This window comes from Cibotium barometz, chromosome 1 (genome assembly GCF_041138505.1).
Source record: "Cibotium barometz isolate CiBa-2024 chromosome 1, ASM4113850v1, whole genome shotgun sequence".
NCBI lineage: Eukaryota > Viridiplantae > Streptophyta > Polypodiopsida > Cyatheales > Cibotiaceae > Cibotium > Cibotium barometz.
The window spans coordinates 73,819,083-73,841,305 of record NC_141046.1 but is presented as its reverse complement, the minus strand read 5'-3'; the positions used below and the strand labels follow the sequence as shown (position 1 = coordinate 73,841,305).

The 22,223-nt window shown below is 39.4% G+C and overlaps 1 protein-coding gene across 4 annotated transcripts in view; it reads left to right on the top strand.

Annotated features, from left to right (window-relative positions):
- Positions 1–5,861, top strand: part of LOC147642399 (membrane-anchored ubiquitin-fold protein 3-like) — a 53,375-nt gene extending 47,514 nt beyond the window's left edge. For all 4 annotated transcript variants that reach the window (XM_086806026.1, XM_086806049.1, XM_086806032.1 and 1 more), the window contains one exon: positions 5,326–5,861. In XM_086806026.1, coding sequence (XP_086662152.1) covers positions 5,326–5,381 — 56 coding nt within the window. In that variant the 3' untranslated portion in view covers positions 5,382–5,861. The remainder of the gene's footprint in view (positions 1–5,325) is intronic.
- The last annotated feature ends 16,362 nt before the right edge of the window (positions 5,862–22,223 follow it).

The following is a 22,223-nucleotide window of genomic DNA, read 5'->3' as shown; positions in this document are numbered from 1 at the left end:
TTCTAACATAGGAAGATAATCCTCCCATGAACTCTATCTTTTGGAGACACATGCTCGAAGCATATCCTCTAAAATCTGATTCACTCTTTCAGTCTGGCTACCAGATTGAGGATGATCTGAGGAACTCAAATTCAAAGTTGTTTTCAACTTCTCAAAATAGCAGAAGGGACGTTGTGACACTCCTTATTAAGAATCTTGGACCTAATGTGTGAGATCTGTGGTACACAAATTGTCATTACAGAACAGTAAACCATTCCGAATCATCCACTGACCTCCTGTAGCTTGAATGGTAGGCTGCTCAGTCATTGAGTCTTGGTCAATCAATGAGCTCATGTCCTGGATCTTCTGTCAAAATGGACCAAAAAAACTATCAGTCCTGCAAAGCCCTCTCAATGATTGAAATAAGTCTGTAGAAATCTCGGGTGAACGACAAAGTATTCACCTCTTAATTCGACTAAGCGCATCTACGACACTATTCATGGATCCCTTTCGATAACGAATCTCAAAATCAAAATCTTGCATTAACTCAGCCTATCGAGCCTTCCTTCCTCTCAAATCATCTGCATTACACACATACTTGATTGACTGATAATCAGTCAATACTACACACTTGGAGCCATATAAATAATGTCTCCAAACCTTGAGAGCGTGAATGACAGCATAAAGCTTCTTCTCAAGGGTGGGCCAACGAGATTGAGTGTCGTCTAGCTTTTTACTCTCGAAAGCAACAGGTCTACCATCTTGAAATAGAGTAGTCCCGATTGCATAGTCACTGGCATCAGTTTCAAGAACATAAGGCCGACTAGGATCGGATAATGCTAAGATAGGTGCTTCCTTGACTTTATCTTTCAAAAGTGTGAAGGCCATATCCAGATCCTTATTCCAAGTGATAGGCTGATTTGACTTACGTCCATGACCTTTCAATAAGTCGGTCATCGGTAGTGTGAGCTGAGAGTACTCCCGCACAGATTTTCAAAGAAAAACAACAAAACCGAGAAAAGAATGAAGCTGTTTAACAGTCTGCGGTATAGGCAAGGCCAGAACCTTTTAAACTCGGTCAATGCCCAACCCGTCTCTAGTGATCTTGTCCCCCAAGTAAATAATGTCTGTCATGAAAAACTCACATTTACTTAATTTAGCATATAGTCGATTGTGTCTTAAAATAGTTGAGACAATCGTGAGGTGTCTAACGTGATCCTCAAGAGTACGACTATATATTAAAATATCATCCAAGAACACAACCACAAATTTTTCCAAATGTTCACGAAAAAGATTGTTCATCATTTGCTGGAAAGTGGCTGGAGCATTGGTTAATCCAAAAGGTAATACGAGAAACTTGTAATGACCATACCTAGTCCGAAGAGCGGTTCTTTTGACATGCCTTTCATGAATACGTATCTGGTGACAGCCAGTACGTAAATCTATCTTTGTGAAATACTTCGCTCCGGCTAACCGGTCAATCAGGTCATCTGATCTAGGGAGAGGATAACGGGTCTTAATTGTCAGCTTGTTCAATCTCTTGTAATCTATACACATTCTCGAGGTGTTGTCCTTCTTTCTCCTAAGTAACACACGTGCACCCCAAGGTGATTTACTTGGATGGATTTGGTCCATCCTCAAATAATCTTCGAGTTGTGAGTTGTTTGGCCAACTCATCTTCCTCAGCTTGGCTCATCTTGTAAGGTGGAATACTAATAGGTTGAGCATCAGGGATCAGGTCAATACGATGATCTATTACCCTTTCAAGTGGTAAGCTTGATGGCAGGTCCTTAGGAAATACATCTTGAAAGAAATCAAGTATCTTCTTTAATTCGTTGCTTTCAAACACACTTAATTCATTAACATCCTTAGTAGGTATGAGAAATGAAGACACAATGGAAAGCATTATTTTTTTTTCCCGCTTTTCCTTACGTGCGTGTGGCAGTCTCTATGCGGCGCTCAAGTCTCTCTCTCTCTCTCCCGCAAATTTGAAACTAAAGATTGTATAGTATTTGTAAGTGCTTTAACTTCATATTTAAAAATTTTATAAGTAAACTATAAATTTTGTATATATATATATATATCGGGCTTTGTGTGAAATTATGATAGAAACTCAGTACGAAGGGCTGTGTGTGAATATATGCTCTTATGTGTGTGTGTGTGTGTGTGTGGAGTGCGCGTGTGAGAGCATATCTTGATACAGAGTTCTACACCCACTATTGGGCACTGATGACGTTAGTGGGGATGTCGTAGTATCTAGTCCATACTATGCATAATGGAGTTGATAGTTATATATTCTTGTGGGTTGACTACCATGAGTATATAACATGGTCATTTCTAAAAGGTGAATTTGGGCATGTTCTTGGATTCATATATATATATATATATATATATATATATCGGGGACAACGTTCACTATGTTTGGAATCTTTTCAGCACGTTTTCCAAACGTACTAAACGTATCGTTCACTACACTTGGAACCACCTTGGAACACGCCTTGCCTCCTTTCAGGAATTTATTCAGGAACAATCCACGGGCACGCTGGCCAAGATCAATGCATTAATGAATACAAAAGCAAACAAATATGTTGATGTAGTATATCCAAGTCGATGTCGATGTCGAGGCACGAGATATGTAATGCCGAGCACACCAGGGGAATGTCCCACAAGAATCTCTCAGCAGGCTAGTACCAGATCCAAAATCCAAATCCAAGTCGAGATCCAAGTCCAAGTCGAGATCCAAGTCCAAATCTAAGTCCAGGTTCAGATGGCTACATGGCTGTTTCAACAAGTGATCGCAGTGGCAGTGATTTCCCGTGGCGGTGACAGGTGTAGAACAAAATAGGAGACGGCATTCAGGCACTGGTGGCGGCGACGCAGAAGTATTGGCAGGCGTCATAGCCAGACAGCTCAAATGGTAGCAGCCAGGCGGTTGGAGGATCATCGAGTGCATGACGTCTCATGGATTGAGGATTTTTCTATGGATTTTTGCTGGTTGTCGAAATGCCTGTAAAACTATTAGTGCCCGTAAAACTATTAGTGCCCAAAATGCCTATAAACTGTGTAGTAGCAATGTTTATGGAGCACCACGATATCTATACCTGTGAGTGATTCTTATCTTATGTTACACATTTGAGCCCCCCTCTCCTCCAAGGTGTGGTCACAATACCAACACAGAGTGCAAGTGGTAGAGTGTACATGATGCCTGGTTGGCAGCGGACATATGTCTATGCCAAGGGTCATTTGGAGTGACTTCTTGTTGGCAGGCGAACTTACTATATGCCAAATGTCAGTAGACTGGTACTTGCTGTATCAGCCCATGTACTTACTGTTCCAGATTTTGTGCTTGTTGTACCAGCTCTATTGGTGCTACCCCGACTTGTATTGGTTGCCCATTGTGCTGTGCCCAACTTGTTCATAGTGTCTGGGATGGTGCCTAAAGCTGTCTGGATTGTTCTACACTGGTTTTATAGCTACTCAAGTTTGTATTTCACCGGTGTTTTGGATTTATGGTATATGTGGAAGTATTATTTACTTCAGCTGTGTTTTTCCTTCACATATGGCATCTTGAAGACCCATGGTGATGGGGAATCAATACCCTCTGGGGAAGAGATGGTTTAAACACATTCATGGTACTTTGGCACTTCTTCTTTTGATGATAGCCCATGTGTATGGTGAAATGATAGTTGCATATGGATAATCCGGTATCTCCCGTGGGGAGAATAAGGCTCTCAAAGCTTGTACATGTTATTTTTTACTCGGCAATAAAATACTCCACGTGGGGCTGCCGCGCGGGGGGGGGGGGGGGGGGGGGGGGTGTCGGCCCATTCCAGCCTCTATGTGGTGTCAGGTGTGCACATCTCTCTTTTATAGTTTGTGGAATTAAGTGGCAGATGTTTAAGGTTGTGGCCAATTTAAGTGTTTGATTGCATTAATGGTCAAGTGTTTTGTGAAACCATTCTGCCCCACTCCGAGTTACAGGGTGAAAGACAGGTTGAAAGCCCAATGTTTGACAAATCAGTTGTGCAGGAAAGTTTTCCACCTTTGTTGAGTTGTCAAAATCTGTGGAGTATTGGTGTTGAAGCTCATCTAAGCTTACAGCTCAGATGTTCAGTCCATTGATGAGCAAGGAATTACATTTATGTCTTGATGACAAGTAGTGAAACTTACAGTAAACCCTAATTAAATGAACATGAGACCCCTAAATGAAAAAGATTTAAGGATACTTAGATGAACACGAGACCCCCTAGGCGAAAAAGAGTCCTGTAAACTGTCCTCCCTTCATACAAATGAAGTGTCATGTATAGTTGTTTGTGTTCCAATGAACATGATGTTGCTTAGTAGAGAGTCATGTCTCCTTTGGGTATGTTCCTGGATTCATCTAGGTATATATTCATGTCTCTTTTGTCGAGGTACAAAGGATGTGACCTGTGGTGAAAAGGTGCAACCACCCATGTGACAGGCAAAAACTTTCCATAAGGACATTTTTTAGTCTGAAAGAAAACGATTATGTTTCAATTCCATATTTAAGAGTTGTTTCATGAAACACTCATCATGATCATCTTTGCTTTCATGATGACTTTCTGGCGTCTAGTGTTCTTGGATAACTACCTTCAAGCTCATTGAAAATTACCCTTTCTAGTGATGTCTTGCACCATGAAAACCCTCTTGGATAAACCACCCAAAACACACCTAAGATGTTGTCTTGAATCTGAGTCCTCAACTTTGCCTTGGGATTTGGTGCTGATGTCAAAGACTAAGTCTGCCTGCCCAGGAAATCCATTCTTCACCTTAATGTGAACACCTAGATGTTGGTTGATTATGGATTCATGGCTACGCCTTGTAAGTTGGTGCTAATGCCAAAGAATTAGTTTTGCCTCCTAGGAAAACTCTTCATGTTAATTTATTTTATAATCTCCTATGTCTTATTGGTGGCTTATAACCTGTGTCCTATAGCATTAAACACTGGCCGGTGGTTGATGTATGTGGTAATTTTATGACAGGTGGGGCAAGTCCTGTGGTATGTACACCCCCCCCCCTCTCAGGATTTTCTCTCTCTCTCTCTCTCTCTCTCTCATAGGCCCATTGGGTCTTTAGTAGACGCTTAATATATCTTTCGTTCTTTCTTTCTCTCTCTCTCTCTCTCTCTCTCTCTCTCTCACACACACACACACACACACACACACAAAGTGGTCCTAGATTGGGGTGGATGACATCATTGATTGTTACAACTATTGGGAAAGATCTACGGATGATGGTGGGCAAAACAGTTAAATTTGTAGAGAGAGAGAGAGAGAGAGAGAGAGAGAGAGAGAGAGAGAGAATGTTTCTTTCTGGTTTATACAGACAAGCTGCCTCCTGGCTCACCAAAAAGGAAAAAGTGTGCTTGCTGCATTCTTTAGCGCGTTTGTCCTGGCAAACTAGCTGTGATGGATTTGGCTTCAGAATGGGGAGGCATCGTTTTTTTAACAAAGTGTGTGCTGGTATACAAGTGTGATAATGTACTGGTATTTAAGGATGATTTAGTGGTTGGTTCCTCAATAGTTGAGTAGCTCAATTGTCCTGTTGTGTCTGGACATGAGTGAATTTGTTACTCCGCTTGTCATGCTGCCTTGCATTTCATATGGAGGAGGGATAACTCCATTTATGGTTGCCCTACCACCGAGTTGTGGGGTTTGGTGGTTGTGGGTCGGCCAATTGCATAGATGCCTGCTGTTCATATTATCGCAGGCATATGGAGGAATGCTGATCCAAGTGCATAGATTTGAGTCTGGATGATAGATGAAAGTGATGATGGTTTTTTAAAAGTTTCTTTTATGTGTTTTGTGGATGAAGGTGCTTCATAAGCATGTAAAAAGACATAGGATAAATTATACAGTTGAATATCTGAAGGTTTTCAGTGTAGCTGTGGCAAAAAATGTGTTGTTTTCAAGGTTTTTATGTTTGATTGGAAGTAAAATGTTGAACAATCAGTGTTGCAGTTGTAACTGTGGATGAGCTACTACAACCACTAACACATCGTTAATGTGCAAGGTCTTACATGCAACGTGACCATTAATGCAATGTATAATAAGAAGTCAATTTATTGCAAGTCTGCCGAAGTTTTAAGTGTTCATTTCAAAACATTCACCTTATGCAATTGTTCAACATTCTCTTTGGGCTAGTCACAGATGATGCAACCTGAACAGGTGGGTGTTGAAAGATGTTTGGCAATGGTTGAGTTGAACCTGGGCAAAAGCTCGATTTCATAACCTAGTGCTAACCTAATCGTGGATACTTTATAAGGTCTAGTTTCTGTAGTTTTTTTTTTTTGGGAGGTTTTTTTTCGATTAATCAGAGCGTGTGACGTAGCAAGGCTGATGGTTGCGCCATTGCTGTAGTGTTGTTTTTTATTTGTCAAAGTCATCTCCAATTGTGTTCCCCAAGGAGTCCAACAGCTTTGGTGCTGGCTACGGCACGGAAACCACCTCTCATTTGCAAAAGCCGTGGTTGTAAATCTGGATGAGCTATCAAAACCACCTACACATGTTCAAAGTGGATGGGTTTTGATAGAGAGCTTGGACCAATGTGCATCCAAAAAAGCACCAAACGCGCGCATGCAAAATCACCTGATGTTCTCACCAACCCAACAATAAGTCCCATTGTTATGGAACACATCAAAGCGTAGGAGAGAATTGAGTGAGGATACATGAACATGCATCGATATCATACATGTGGATGACTATTGATTCAAATCCATTTACTATTGGCTGGATAAAGTTAAGGCAAACCCATTTACTTAAAACTTAAAAGGGATGGAATGACGCACAAAGTATTAATCTTATCCCTTAGCTTGTCCATGCAATCCTTTCAACATTTCTCCCTTCCTAAAAGCTCGCTTCTATAGAGATGTTGCCAATTGGATCAACCGCTCTTTGTTATTTCGAACGTATCCCAGATTCGAAGTCATTAATTCACTTTTGATGAGGCATTGTTCAAACTATCATTGAATCCTCAACAGATCATAACCCACCAATAATTTGCAAATACCTTTTTTTCCAATAAAGTCGTATCTCGAAACTTGGAAGTGAAAATGAAAAGCAACCTTAAGGTTCTATGTGGTAATTCCTCAAGTTTAATTTTTCAAAGTATAAATCAACATACATGAGTGTCCTTTACACAAAAGGAAGTACAACACTAGGCATTTGTTATCAAATACGCTTATAGTGGAAAAATAAACCATTTTGGACATTAGTCAGCTCCAATAAGAGCACCTAGAAGTGGGTAGTGGTTTGCTCTCCATTATCATCTTACTACAATGATGTAGACATGCCAACACCTTCACAAGACCATGAAGAGTCAATGATTAAGAAGTTTACAATCACATAGAAAGAGGATTTCAGCACCACATAGAGGAAATTAGTTGTAATGAATTTTTCTATAGTAGGCATGAAAAGTACTCTAGAGAGGTCCACTAGCTCTAAGATTTATGAAGTTACAGGTTGAAAATTGTAGAAATAGAAAAATAACATACACCATATAAATCGTCTATGAATAGCTTTCACGAAAGTGCTTTTAGGGTCACAAAGATTGTATTAAAAAAGGTTGTGGAAGAATCAGACAAAGATGAAATATTCATGCTTTATATAAACCCACTTGAATTGCATGCATGCCATAAAGGTACTCTAGGACTAATCAACACCTTCATAAACTAGATTAATGAATGGAAGTGATTACTATATATGATTAATGCCATAAAGGTACTCTAGGACTAATCAACACCGTCATAAACTAGATTAATGAATGGAAGTGATTACTATATATGATTCCAACATTTGAATTGCTAAATATATAAAGCAATCAACCTTATTACTTCAACTAAACATGTTTAAGAAAAAAAGCATATTGAAGAAAAAGAATCTTTTGACTTGAAAAACTAGGAGCGGAGAGAGAAAAAAGGCCAAAAGTTGTTAACAAATCAAGAAATAATTGACATAAAGCTTGAGACCTGCATGAACAAAGTAAATAAAGTGCTTAGGAGGAGTTATTTCAACATTCATGCATAGAGATTGTCTTGAGAGGTAAGAGCCTGCACCATGTTATGGGACTATGGAAGCTCTAGTGATTGTGGCAATTGCCAGGTGGCTTACATGTTCATAAACCCTTTGTAGGGGTCGGGTAGAGTAACCATATTAGTGACACACAAGAAAATGCAAGCCTTTGATGAAGCATAAAACAATAAGATCTTTAGTCATCCTTTCATCATAGTTGTCTTCTCCTTATATTTGCTTTGGATGGTCACTCTTTTCTATGTACCAAAGAAAAGAATTTAAAAACTGAATTTTGACCTCTCTCAGAGTGGGGATATCACCTTATGAAGTAGGCACCTTTTTCTCATCATTATCTCCAATTTTTAATCAATAAAATGAGATATTTTTATCTCTCCTCTCTCCTGTTTCAAAACTAGATCCAAAAAGTAAGCTGAACTGATCCAAAAATGATCAAACTGATTTGAAAAATTTTAGAATCAGTTTGTTTGGTTAGAGGCTCACTTTTTTCTGTAAATAGAAGCCTCCCCCTTTGTAAAAGCTTAATGGTGTTTATGCACTATTACTCTACTCCTGTCCTGAGCCATCTACATTGAATTTTTTAATAATTCAATTGTTTTTGGCCTAATCCTCTCCAAAGTGAATTGGTGGCCACTATTGTTTCAAACAATAGTAGAAACCTCAATCCCTCAAGCCAAAAGGAGAGCTTACAAGCTCCATGTAAACTAATTTTCTTATCTTGTTTACGAATTTTTAATGAAAAGTTTATGGTTTTCTTGATTTTTATGTTTTGCAAATGCTTGAATTAAATTCAAATGCTATGCTTTTGATGAAAAGGCCACCCCCTTCTCTTCTTTACATTCCAACCTTTCTTAATCTTAGAAAGATTAACTAAGAGATTAATTAAACTCTTTTTATTGTTTACTCTCTTGATTTTAAAAAATTATGTAGATTAGAGTTTTATAATTCTAAATCAGGTTAATTAAGTTAAGTGAAGATAGATAAAAATGAGAAATGGTCAGACATACAGAGAAGGTTATGGTAAAATTTTTTAGAATTTTATGTTATTCTAAAAGAGTAATTCTCACCATTTTTTGCATCTATAAGAAATATTCTAATTACTTCATGTACATATTCACCTATGAGTATGCATGGATATCACTGATATTAACTATTAAATTTGATTTCTATGTATAGAAAGATGCATAATGAAATTTTTTTAATTATAAAAGTGTTATTTCTATTAAATTTGATTTCTATGCATAGAAAGATGCATAATAGAATTTTTTAATTATAAAAGTGTTATTCTTATTAAATTTGATTTTCATGCATAAAGATGCATAAAGAATTTTTTAAATTATAAAAGTGTTATTCTTATTAAAATTGATTTCTATGCATAGAAAGATGCATAAAAGATATTTTTTTAATTATAAAAGTGTTATTCTTATTAAATTTGATTTTTATGCATAGAAAGATGCATAAAGGAATTTTTTTAATTATAAAAGCGTTATTCTTATTAAAATTGATTTCTATGCATAGAAAGATGCATAAAGATTTTTTTTATTACAAAAGTGTTATTTCTATTAAATTTGATTTCTATGCATAGAAAGATGCATAATAGAATTTTTTAATTATAAAAGTGTTATTCTTATTAAATTTGATTTTCATGCATAAAGATGCATAAAGAATTTTTTAAATTATAAAAGTGTTATTCTTATTAAAATTGATTTCTATGCATAGAAAGATGCATAAAAGATATTTTTTTAATTATAAAAGTGTTATTCTTATTAAATTTGATTTTTATGCATAGAAAGATGCATAAAGGAATTTTTTTAATTATAAAAGCGTTATTCTTATTAAAATTGATTTCTATGCATAGAAAGATGCATAAAGATTTTTTTTATTACAAAAGTGTTATTCTTATTAAATTTTATTTTCTATGCATAGAAAAATGCATAAAAGAAATTTTTTATTATAAAAGTGTTATTCTTATTAAATTTGATTTTTATGCATAAAAAGATGCATAATGAATTTTTTTTAATTATAAAAGTGTTATTCCTAATACTTGAATTAAATTCAAATGCTTGAATTAAATTCAAATGCTATGCTTTTGATGAAAAGGCCACTCCCTCCTCTTCTTTACATTCCAACCTTTCTTAATCTTAAAAAGATTAACTAAGAGATTAATTAAACTCTTCTTATTGTTTACTCTCTTGATTTTAAAAAATTATGTAGATTATAGTTTTATAATTCTAAATAAGATTAATTAAGTTAAGTGAAGATAGATAAAAATGAGAAATGGTCAGACATACAGAGGAGGTTATAGTAAAATTTTTTAGAATTTTGTGTTATTCCAAAAGAGTAATTCTCACCATTTTTTGCATCTAAAAGAAATATTCTAATTACTCCATGTACATATTCACCTATAAGTATGCATGGATATCATTGATATTAACTATTAAATTTGATTTCTATGTATAGAAAGATGCATAATGGAATTTTTTTAATTATAAAAGTGTTATTCCTATTAAATTTGATTTTTATGCATAGAAAGATGCATAATAGAATTTTTTAATTATAAAAGTGTTATTCCTATTAAATTTGATTTTCATGCATAAAGATGCATAAATATTTTTTTTGATTATTAAAGTGTTATTCCTATTAAAATTGATTTCTATGCATAGAAAGATGCATAAAAGATATTTTTAAATTATAAAATTGTTATTCTTATTAAATTTGATTTTTATGCATAGAAAGATGCATAAAGAAATTTTTTAAATTATAAAAGTGTTATTCTTATTAAAATTAATTTCTATACATAGATTTTCTATGCATAGAAAAATGCATAAAAGAAAATTTTTATTATAAAAGTGTTATTCTTATTAAATTTGATTTTTATGCATAGAAAGATGCAGAATAAATTTTTTTTATTATAAAAGTGTTATTTCTATTAAATTTGATTTCTATGCATAGAAAGATGCATAAAGGTAATTTTTATATTATAAAAGTGTTATTCCTATTAAATTTAATTTTTATGCATAGAAAGATAAATAAAAGAAATTTTTTTAATTATAAAAGTGTTATTCTTATTAAAATTAATTTCTATGCATAGAAAGATGCATAAAAGGATTTTTTTGTAAAAGTGTTATTCTCATTGAAGTTGATTTTTATGCATAAATAGATGCATAAAGAATTTTTATATCAAAATTAGAATTCTCTTAAATTTTATGTTTAAATTCTGAGTATTTAATAAATGAATAATAAGAGAGAAATTTCTATCATTTTATATTCACACAGATTGTAAAAAGAAAATTCAAGAAATCTATCGAGATCAAAATATTCAGATAAATAATTAATTTATTCCTCATTAGAATTCGTAACTAATTTAGAAATCAGTTAAGTGAATATTCAAAGAAACAAATTCAGTAAAATAGTAACTGAATTATCAAATCTTTTTGAGAAAGATAGTTCAGGAAAAATCTTATCCGACTCGAACCTTGAATCAGACTATGACCAAGACTAAACTCTTTTTTCAGTTTCGAGGAAAGAAGGTGTGACCAGTTTAGAAAAATACACTCGAAACTCCCGCCAAATCTGAAACTAAGTTTGAGACTCTTCAAATTGATATGTGGATCAAGGTTATAGAATTCGAGGAATCCTGGTATGAAATTCAAAATTTCGATCAAGAAGTTTTGGGGATACTGATTCAAGAAATACTCCTTGTATTCAAAAGAAAATCAAACTGAAAACTTGCATAGAAACCCTGTTTTCTTAAAGGAATGTCTTACGCCAGAATGCTGGAGGGAGCATCTGGTATATGTTTTTCTAAGAAAAGTTCGGTTGTTGCAACAGTAGTAGGGAGTGTTCAAAGGATAGCTCACGCGACAAAGCCAATAACTATTTGTCAATGGATTATTTTATATGTTAAAGTTTTAAAGAGAAGTGTGTGCTTATCTGTATTTAAAAGCAAAATTTAAGAAAGGTATTCAATTATGGGAGGGTGAGTAATTGTCTGGTTCTACCAATTAGAGTTGTTGGTAACCCATGGGCCGGATGGGCTGGAATCAGTGGAATTAAATTTAAATAATAAGAATACGCTTACAATTCGAGTAGTTAAATAAACCTGAAGAATTTCTTAAATGAGTAGATCAATGGTTGTGCTTGACTTTGGCTAGGAAAAAAGCATTGATTTTCTCAAATGATTAGATCAACGGCTGTACCTAATTTTGGTTAGGAAAAAAGCATTGATTTCTTCAAATTAAGTCAGTGATAGTTTTCCTTCTATCTGGTTCAATTAGGTGAAGGATAGTTTAGTCTCTTGATGTAACGTACCCATCTTCACTAATAAAGAAATGTCCATGTACTTATGAGTTTTTATGGTATAAATATCAATGATTTTATTATTTGAGTCATTTCTACTTAGAATCTTCAAATTCCGAGTCCAAATTTGGAATCTGCGTGCAATTTTATCCTAATATAGGATTTTACAGCATCCAAAACGGACATCGGATCAAGCCTATACGCTAATTTCAATCATTTTAGTTAAAAAACGGTGACCTTTAAACCTTAATAAATGCACGACCGCACGTCCGATTGACGAACGGTCTGAACCCCTGCGACCAAGAGAACCTCCCGGACAAAAAAATTTTTCGCCCCTCGGGGCGGTCCGGCACGTAAATCGAGACGGGCGTCCCAAATTTGGGTATCCCGCTCCAAAATTTGGACCGTACACACTTACTAGGGCGCCCGTACAATGGCCACCCAAGAACCAAAGGACGGCCGTCCACTGTATGGTCCACGCGTACCCTTAGGTGGAGACCAGATAAGGTACATGCGTACCACTCCTTTCCCAGACAACTGACACCGTACCTTTCCCCTAGACCCATGCAGGCCACTGATCCATAGCCTTTGAAGGTACACCGTCCTTTCGTCCTTGCTTTGCGCAGCGCCCGTACCCTCACTCCTCAGCTATATAAACCCCCGGGGTGCTCCTCAGTCGGCACGCATTTCTGTGTAGCGTATGCCCTGTTGTGTCGCCGTCCGTACCTGTGTAGCGTACTTGCTGCAAGTACAGCCGCCCTTGGCAGCCACCCCTCTCACACCCCCTCATTTGGCTCTTTTCAGATAAACCAATTTTCCTCCATCCTCCTCTTGCTATGGGCCAATGTCCTTAACTCTTCTCCCCCCCCCCCCCCCCCCCCCCGCCCCCCGCGGTGTGAATAGACTTACAGAGAGGCTTACAGCAACCCCTCCTAGCCCTCTCCACGTTTTTGCCTTTGCCCTTAAGGACATCTCAACAATTCCCCCCCCCCCCATTTGCGTAGACTTTAGTAAGGGTTTTTTGACTCAAGCAAGGGTTCGTGCGCCATATTCTTTTGCTCATACGGTGAGCGAACGAGCTCGGAATTCAGATCCGACTGAAGCGTTTCGATCGCAGCAGCGAGCTCTACAAGGCGACGCCTAAGATGGCCTCATCTCGGAGACGACAAAATATTGCCTCAAGAGGAGCACGTAACAACGAGATGGGGGAAGATGCGCCCAATGCGGCTCCAGTCCTCCCTTTTCAAGCCCCTCAAGGAAACGGTGGCCAGGTTAGCTTGGTTAATTTTCAAAAGAAGAGATTTTTTCTTAAATTAGTGTTAATGAATGGTGTCTTTTTCTCTTAAAATGACGACATAAAAATTATATGAAGCTATGAATTATGTGATGTTGTATTCGATAAATTGTGTTGAAATTGTTATCTTCATGAATTATGAATATTTAGTAAATTGCATTGAAGATGTTATCTTTAGAATTCAAGATTTTTTTTTTGGCTTTAACGCTAACTCCGTTCCGTGCTTGTGTAGCCGGGCGGCGTCGTTAGCCAAGCCCGGGAATGGCCCAAGGTATCCCTCATACCTTTGGGAGAATAAGGATCGCCGATTGAGGCAAGAGATTATGAGGCTGCCTAGTTCTGAGGGCCCAGGCTAGTGCGGTAAATAAGCCCACCCTAGTGCGCAGACATCCCTCTGAGGGGCGGGATGATCGAGCGATGGAGCCTGAGAGGGCGACAGGCCGGCTTGAGTCCTCGCCAGCGATGAGGTGTATGGTCCCGTAGGGTTTTGCCCAGCATGCAGAGGCTGGAAGGCCGAATTCTAGATCATCGGCAGAATAAGAATAAGAGAGCCGGTTTGGCTTGTATGGAAAGGGATTCATGTATAAAACTTTTTATATAATTACATCTTGTCTTTGGTATGATTGTATTGTGTAAGAAGGCTGTTTTAACGAACCTTGTGAAGAAGGGCCTTAATTAAGGAATATGTTTATTTATGTCAAACAGTGTGGTAGTATTAATTAGAAAACAAATTGATGCGTGAGTAGGGTGGAAAGTGGGAGGATGGAATGCCCTGACGGCACCATCCTACGGACGGGTGGACCCGATTAGTCGGGTAGCTTTCCAACAGATTAAGTGAAAGCCTTACGTTAGATAGTTAGGTTCTTGGGCAACTCTATTCTAGAAGACTAGGCCAGCGGCTGTGCCTTGCATAAAGATGAGGAAAAAAGCGTTGTCTCTAGAAATCAAGTCTAGTAGTTGCCCAATTTTTGATCAATTGCCCTATGGGTGATTTGATGTTTAGAAGATCACACTCCCCCTGCGGGATAGAGCTAGGTCATACCTATAAATCGTATCCTTGAATCTCTACAGGGTCAAGGTGTCGATGAATAGGAAATTTTTTCCAAGATAAGACTTAGCGGACTATCTTAAGTATTTCTCCCATTTTTAAAGGGAGGAACCTTACAATTGGTATCAGAGCAAGTTTGGCTCCTAGGAATTGCAATTTAAGGACTGTTTTGTAATAAATGTTTTACCTAACGTAATGCTAATTAGTAAAGACATCCTACTAAAACAAATAAGTTAAATTGATGTTTGAATGATTGTAGGAAGAGGAAGATGCCGACTCCAAATTTCTAGTTTTCCAATGCATCTGCGAGACTGCTAGTCGCTCCTCGAATTTCGAGTTCCGTGACACCATGGTGCAGATATTAGAGAAGATATCCCTCCCTCATTTCTCTCATATTCAAAGAGGATGGGGTAGAGACTCGAATTTCGAGTTCCGCGACACCATGGTGCAGATATTAGAGAAGATATCCCTCCCTCATTTCTCTCGTATTCAAAGAGGATGGGGTAGAGATTTCTGGAGTCGTGGGCCGAGATACTTCTTCATGCGAGCAGATCAGATTGGGAACCTCACCACCGACCTTAAGCGGATTCGTTGGATTGAGAAGCTGAAGATGATCCGCTTATTTTGGTTCGTCGGTACCCCCAGGACCGACACCTCGGTGACTATAGATGGGGTTCGCATACCTCAGGATCGTTGGGTGTATGACAAAGTGATGCAGGTCTTACCTGCTGATAGAGTAGCGGTGTTGGGATCTACCCCAATCCAGAGTTTACCACCCTTACCATCAGTTTTTAGAGTCTTAGAAACTACAGCAGAACCCCCATATTTCACCTATGTGGACCGCTCTACCCTTATGTCATAGTCAAGCCTAGGAATTCCCCTTGATGTCAAATAAGACTAATTATATTAGTCTCAGATCTTTGTAATAAAACTTGTCCTTGTAAATATTTGGAAATAAAATAATTTCAATGTTTTACTTTCCAAAAATTAAGCGTTGTGCAAATATGAATCTTGTAATCTTAAAATTGTTTTTACAATGGTGGCCAGGACGACCACCCTCCACTTCCCAATGCGCTTTACACCGATACCCAGGAGAAGAAGCTCCTGCTCAAGCAAATGCAACCTCCCTCCTTTAAAGGAGAAGGTTCAAAGGTTGAGAAGGATGCTGAAGTCTGGATTGAGGCGATGGACGATTATTTCTCTGCTGCCGGTACTGGAGTAGCAAATCAGTCTATGCTCGCACGGTTCCGCCTCATTGGAGATGCCAAACTCTGGTGAAAATAGTGGTGCCGTGACAAGGAAGTCACCGAACATTCTCAAACGTGGGAAGACATCAAGCAGGCAGTGAAGGAAAGATATCTTCCTCCATCCCATGAATCCATAAAGATGAATGAGTTTTTTAGTCTTAGACAGTGCAGCTTAACTCTTGAGGATTACTATTCCAAATTTATTACCCTTCGGAAGTATGCCCCAGCTATGACTACTTCCCAGCAAGTGGCTTGTTTCTGCCAAGGGCTAAATGAACCCCTAGATTCCCGCCTTGAAGCAATGAGGCCAAGCACATTACAGGATGCTCTCATACGAGCAAAGCCCCTTGTGAAAGAAATGAAGGCTAACAAACCGAAGAATCAAAAGAGATCTTACCCTGAGGCAAACCTTAGAGATCAACCCTACAAGAAACCTCAACAGAACTTTCCCTACTACAACAGAGGGCGACAAGGCAACTCTTTTGCCCCCCCGCTCGTATGCTGCTTCTTCCAGAGAAGGCCCTCTGTGTTTTGAGTGCAATGAGCCGGGACACTTTAGAGCCAACTGTCCCAAGATGGTAACATCATTTCCCCAAAGTAACAGAGGAAATCAAGGCCGTGGAACCCCTACCCAGCAAGGTGCAAGAGGCAGTGGCCGTGGCAGAGGCCGCGGAGGAGCAGTTGCTAGAACTGCCTGTGTTATAAGTGAAGAACCGACCTTGGAAACGGCTGAAGAAGAGCGCGCCACCGTCCATGCGGTCTTAGAACACCAAGGTCCGAACAAACAATTTGGTGTAATCCAAACCCCCGCCACTCATCACGGTAAGCCATTTCAGCTTTTGATTGATTGTGGCAATACCCATTCATTCCTTTCTCCTAGGTGCTTGCAAAAATTAAACTTGAGTCAAAAAACAGCTAGAAAAATGATTGTAGAGTTAGCCAGTGGGAAAGAAGTAGTATCTCGCCACTCTATAGGAAACCTTGATTTTGAGCTGGGTAATGAGCAAACTCATGGTCACTTTAGAGTCTTGCCACTAGGAATTTATGATGGAATCCTTGGGATGGATTGGTTAATTGCAAACAAAGCTAGCATTCATTGTAACCGGGGGAGTATCACTTTTGAAAATGAGCATGGCCAAGTAATATCTGTTCAGGGGATCACAGGAAAACCTAAGTCTAGGGTAGTCAAGGCAAAACATCTTCTCAAGGGAACATGTAAGGGTCAGCAAGTTTTCTTAGTCAAACTCAACAAAGTCATTGAACCTAGTATGGAGACAGAACCCTCTTGGCTCTCCACGAGAAGTCGACCATGAAATCGAGGTGATCCCTGGAGCTCAACCCGTCTCAAAAACTCCCTATAAAATATCCCTTCCTGAAGCCATTGAACTTAAGGAGCAACTTTCCCAACTCATTGAACAAGGATTTGTATGCCCCAGTAGCTCTCCTTGGGGAGCACCTGTTCTTTTCCAAAAAAAGAAGGACGGGACTCTCCGCCTCTGCATAGATTATCGAGGGCTCAATCAAGTCACTGTCAAGAATAAGTATCCTATCCCTCGCATCGATGAACTTTTTGACAGGCTTCATGGGGCCAAAGTCTTCTCAAAAATAGATTTGAGGTCTGGTTACTATCAGATCAAAGTCAAGGAAGCAGATATACCCAAAATAGCCTTCAATACCCGTTATGGCCACTATGAGTTTACTGTAATGTCATTCGGGTTAACCAATGCTCCTGCAACCTTCAACCGCCTAATGCAAGATATATTCCGTCCTTTCCTGGATGAATTTGTGCTTGTTTTCTTTGATGACATCTTAATCTACTCCAAATCAATGGAAGAGCATGAGGAGCATGTGCGTAGAGTTCTGCAACTGCTGCGCAGACACAAACTCTATGCCAAGAAGAGCAAATGTACCTTCTTTACTCATCAAATTGAGTATCTTGGATTCATCGTCTCCAAAGATGGCATCTCAGTAGACCCTGCCAAGGTCAAGGATATTCTAGAATGGCCACCCCCTAAATCAGTTCGTGAAATTCGTGGGTTCTTGGGAATCACGGGTTGGTATAGGATTTTTATCAAAGATTATGCCTTGGTAGCTACACCCTTGACAGATCTTCTTAAGAAGGATTGCAAAATAGTGTGGCTGCCAATCCATCAAAACAGCTTTGATCAGCTGAAAGTCATTATTACTTCTGCCCCAGTCTTAAAGCTTCCTGATTTCTCCAAGGAATTTGAAGTGGTTACCGATGCTAGTAGTCTAGCACTTGGTGGTGTCTTAGGCCAAGAAGGAAGACAAGTCGCTTATACTTCCCGCAAGCTGAAGCAATATGAAGCAAACTATGCCACCCATGATTTGGAACTCTTAGTAGTTGTTCATTGCCTCAAATTATGGAGACATTATCTCTTGGGAGGCAAATTCCAGCTTGTAACTGACCACAAAAGTCTAAAGTGGATCTTCACCCAGCCTAACCTCAACATGCGGCAAAGGAGATGGATTGAAATTCTACAAGAATATGATTTCGACATCAAATTCCGCCCTGGGAAAGATAATGTGGTAGCAGATGCACTTAGCCGCAAATCTTTCTTGAATGCAGTTTCAATGCCAAATAATCCCATACTGGTCAAAGTAGAAGAAGTCTCATCTCATGATCCAGATTATCAGAGAATGAAAAAATTAGTAGAAGAAGGGGGACATTCAGAGAAAGAGAAGAATCTAATCAAGGGATACTCCACTCATGAAGGAAGCCTCTACTTCAATCACAGGCTATGTATCCCTAAGGATCCTGCTTTAAAGAAACTAATCCTCCATGAAGCTCATGATAGCCCTGCTGTAGGACACCCAGGTTATGCAAAAACTTTAAATGCTGTAAGAAGGAGCTTTCATTGGGCAGGCTTGAAAAATGATGTGCTTCGGTACTTGAAGCACATGTCTCTCATGCCAAAGGATCAAAGCTGAAAGGGTCAAGATGCCCGGAAAACTTCAACCATTAGATATTCCCCAAATGAAGTGGGAGTGCATTAGTATGGATTTTGTCACAAGTCTCCCCACTATTCAAGGAGGATATGACTCCATTCTAGTAGTAGTGGACTTACTTACCAAAGTAGCTCACCTTATACCAGCAAAGAAGACCTTCAAAGCTTCTAATGTTGCTCGAATATTCATCAAGGAAGTCCTCAAACTTCATGGTCTCCCAAAAAGGATAGTAAGTGATCGGGATTTTGAATTCACCTCAAAATTCTGGCAGTCTTTATTTCAAGCTCTGGGAACTCAACTTTTCTTTACAGCTTATCATCCAGAGACCGATGGCCAGACTGAGAGAGTCAATCAAGTAATTGAAGACATTCTCAGAGCATATTGTGGACGGGAACCAAGAAGGTGGATTCAATACCTTCCTCTCGTAGAATTTGCCTACAATACATCTTATCATCAAAGCATAGGAATGCCACCATTCAAGGCACTCTATGGGCAAGAATGCCTGTCTCCTCTAAATTTCTCTGATCTAACCATAAGAGTTGAGGCATCCAGGAAAATGCTCGAAGAAATGGAGGAACAAACCAAGGCTATCCAAAAGGATATTAAAGCTGCCCAAGATCGACAAAAGGATTATGCTGACAACAAGAGGTCTGAAAGGATCTTCAAGGAAGGAGACAAAGTTCTTCTACGAGTGCAACCCAAACGAAGTTCTCTATCACTTGGGAAATATAAGAAGCTCAGCCCTAGGTATTGTGGTCCTTATACAGTTATCAAGTGTCTAGGTAAAAGTGCCTATAAACTCCAACTCCCAGCCCATATCAAAGTCCATAATGTATTTCATGTAAGTTTGTGAAAACCATATGTCCCCAGTCTCAATCATATTCTTGATGATGAACAAGTTGTAATCCCTACTCAAGGAGTCCTTGAATTACAGCCTAGTAGCATCATAGATTCTAGGGAAAGGCAACTCCGAAATAGAACTCTTGTAGAACATCTAGTTCAGTGGAAAGATTACCCTGAAGAGGATGCAACTTGGGAAGATGAAGCTACACTCTTAAAGGATTATCCCCAATTCATGACGAGATGAGGACATCTCGATTTCTTTAAGGGGGGAAGGATGTAACGTACCCATCTTCACTAATAAAGAAATGTCCATGTAATTATGAGTTTTTATGGTATAAATATCAATGATTTTATTATTTGAGTCATTTCTACTTAGAATATTCAAATTCTGAGCCCAAATTTAGAATCTGCGCGCGATTTTACCCTAATATAGGATTTTACAGCATCCAAAACGGACACCGGATCAAGCCTATACGCTAATTTCAATCATTTTAGTTAAAAAACGGCGATCTTTAAACCTTAATAAATGCACGACCGCACGTCCGATTGACGAAGGGTCTGAACCCCTGCGACCAAGAGAACCTCTCGGACAAAAAAATTTTTCGCTCCCCGGGGTGGTCCGGCACGCAAATCGAGGCGAGCGTCCCAAATTTGGGTATCCCGTCCCAAAATTTGGACCGTACACACTTATAGGGCGCCCGTACAATGGCCGTCCAAGAACCAAAGGACGGCCGCCCACTGTATGGTCCACGCGTACCCTTAGGGTGGACACCCAGACCAGATAAGGTACATGCGTACCACTCCTTTCCCAGACAACCGACACCGTACCTTTCCCCTAGACCCATGCAGGCCACTGATCCATAGCCTTTGAAGGTACACCGTCCTTTCGTCCTTGCTTTGCGCAGCGCCCGTACCCTCACCCCTCAGCTATATAAACCCCCGTGGTGCTCCTTAGTCGGCACGCATTTCTGTGTAGCGTATGCCCTGTTGTGCCGTCGTCCGTACCTGTGTAGCGTACTTGCTGCAAGTACAGCCGCCCTTGGCAGCCACCCCTCTCACACCCCCTCATTTGGCTCTTTTCAGATAAACCAATTTTCCTCCATCCTCCTCTTGCTATGGGCCAGTGTCCTTAACTCTTCTCCCCCCCCGTGTGAATAGACTTACAGAGAGGCTTGCAGCAACCCCTCCCAGCCCTCTCCACATTTTTGCCTTTGCCCTTAAGGACATCTCAACAATTCCCCCCCCCCCCCCCCCCAATTTGCGTAGACTTTAGTAAGGGTTTTTTGACTCAAGCGAGGGTTCGTGCGCCATATTCTTTTGCTCATACGGTGAGCAAACGAGCTCGGAATTCAGATCCGACTGAAGCGTTTCGATCGCAGCAGCGAGCTCTACAAGGCGACGCCTAAGATGGCCTCATCTTGGAGACGACAAAATATTGCCTCAAGAGGAGCACGTAACAACGAGATGGGGGAAGATGCGCCCAATGCGGCTCCAGTCCTCCCTTTTCAAGCCCCTCAAGGAAACGGTGGCCAGGTTAGCTTGGTTAATTTTCAAAAGAAGAGATTTTTTCTTAAATTAGTGTTAATGAATGGTGTCTTTTCCTCTTAAAATGATGACATAAAAATTATATGAAGCTATGAATTATGTGATGTTGTATTCGATAAATTGTGTTGAAATTGTTATCTTCATGAATTATGAATATTTAGTAAATTGCATTGAAGATGTTATCTTTAGAATTCAAGATTTTTTTTTTGGCTTCAACGCTAACTCCGTTCCGTGCTTGTGTAGCCGGGCGGCGTCGTTAGCAAAGCCCGGGAATGGCCCAAGGTATCCCTCATACCTTTGGGAGAATAAGGATCGCCGATTGAGGCGAGAGATTATGAGGCTGCCTAGTTCTGAGGGCCCAGGCTAGTGCGGTAAATAAGCCCACCCTAGTGCGCAGACATCCCTCTGAGGGGCGGGAGGATCGAGCGATGGAGCCTGAGAGGGCGACAGGCCGGCTTGAGTCCTCGCCAGCGGCCGACGATGAGGTGTATGGTCCCGTAGGGTTTTGCCCGCATGTAGAGGCTGGAAGGCCGAATTCTAGATCATCGGCAGAATAAGAATAAGAGAGCCGGTTTGGCTTGTATGGAAAGGGATTCATGTATAAAACTTTTTATATAATTACATCTTGTCTTTGGTATGATTGTATTGTGTAAGAAGGCTGTTTTAACGAACCTTGTGAAGAAGGGCCTTAATTAAGGAATATGTTTATTTATGTCAAACAGTGTGGTAGTATTAATTAGAAAACAAATTGATGCATGAGTAGGGTGGAAAGTGGGAGGATGGAATGCCCTGACGGCACCATCCTACGGACGGGTGGACCCGATTAGTCGGGTAGCTTTCCAACAGATTAAGTGAAAGCCCTACGTTAGATAGTTAGGTTCTTGGGCAACTCTATTCTAGAAGACTAGGCCAGCGGCGGCTGTGCCTTGCATAAAGATGAGGAAAAAAGC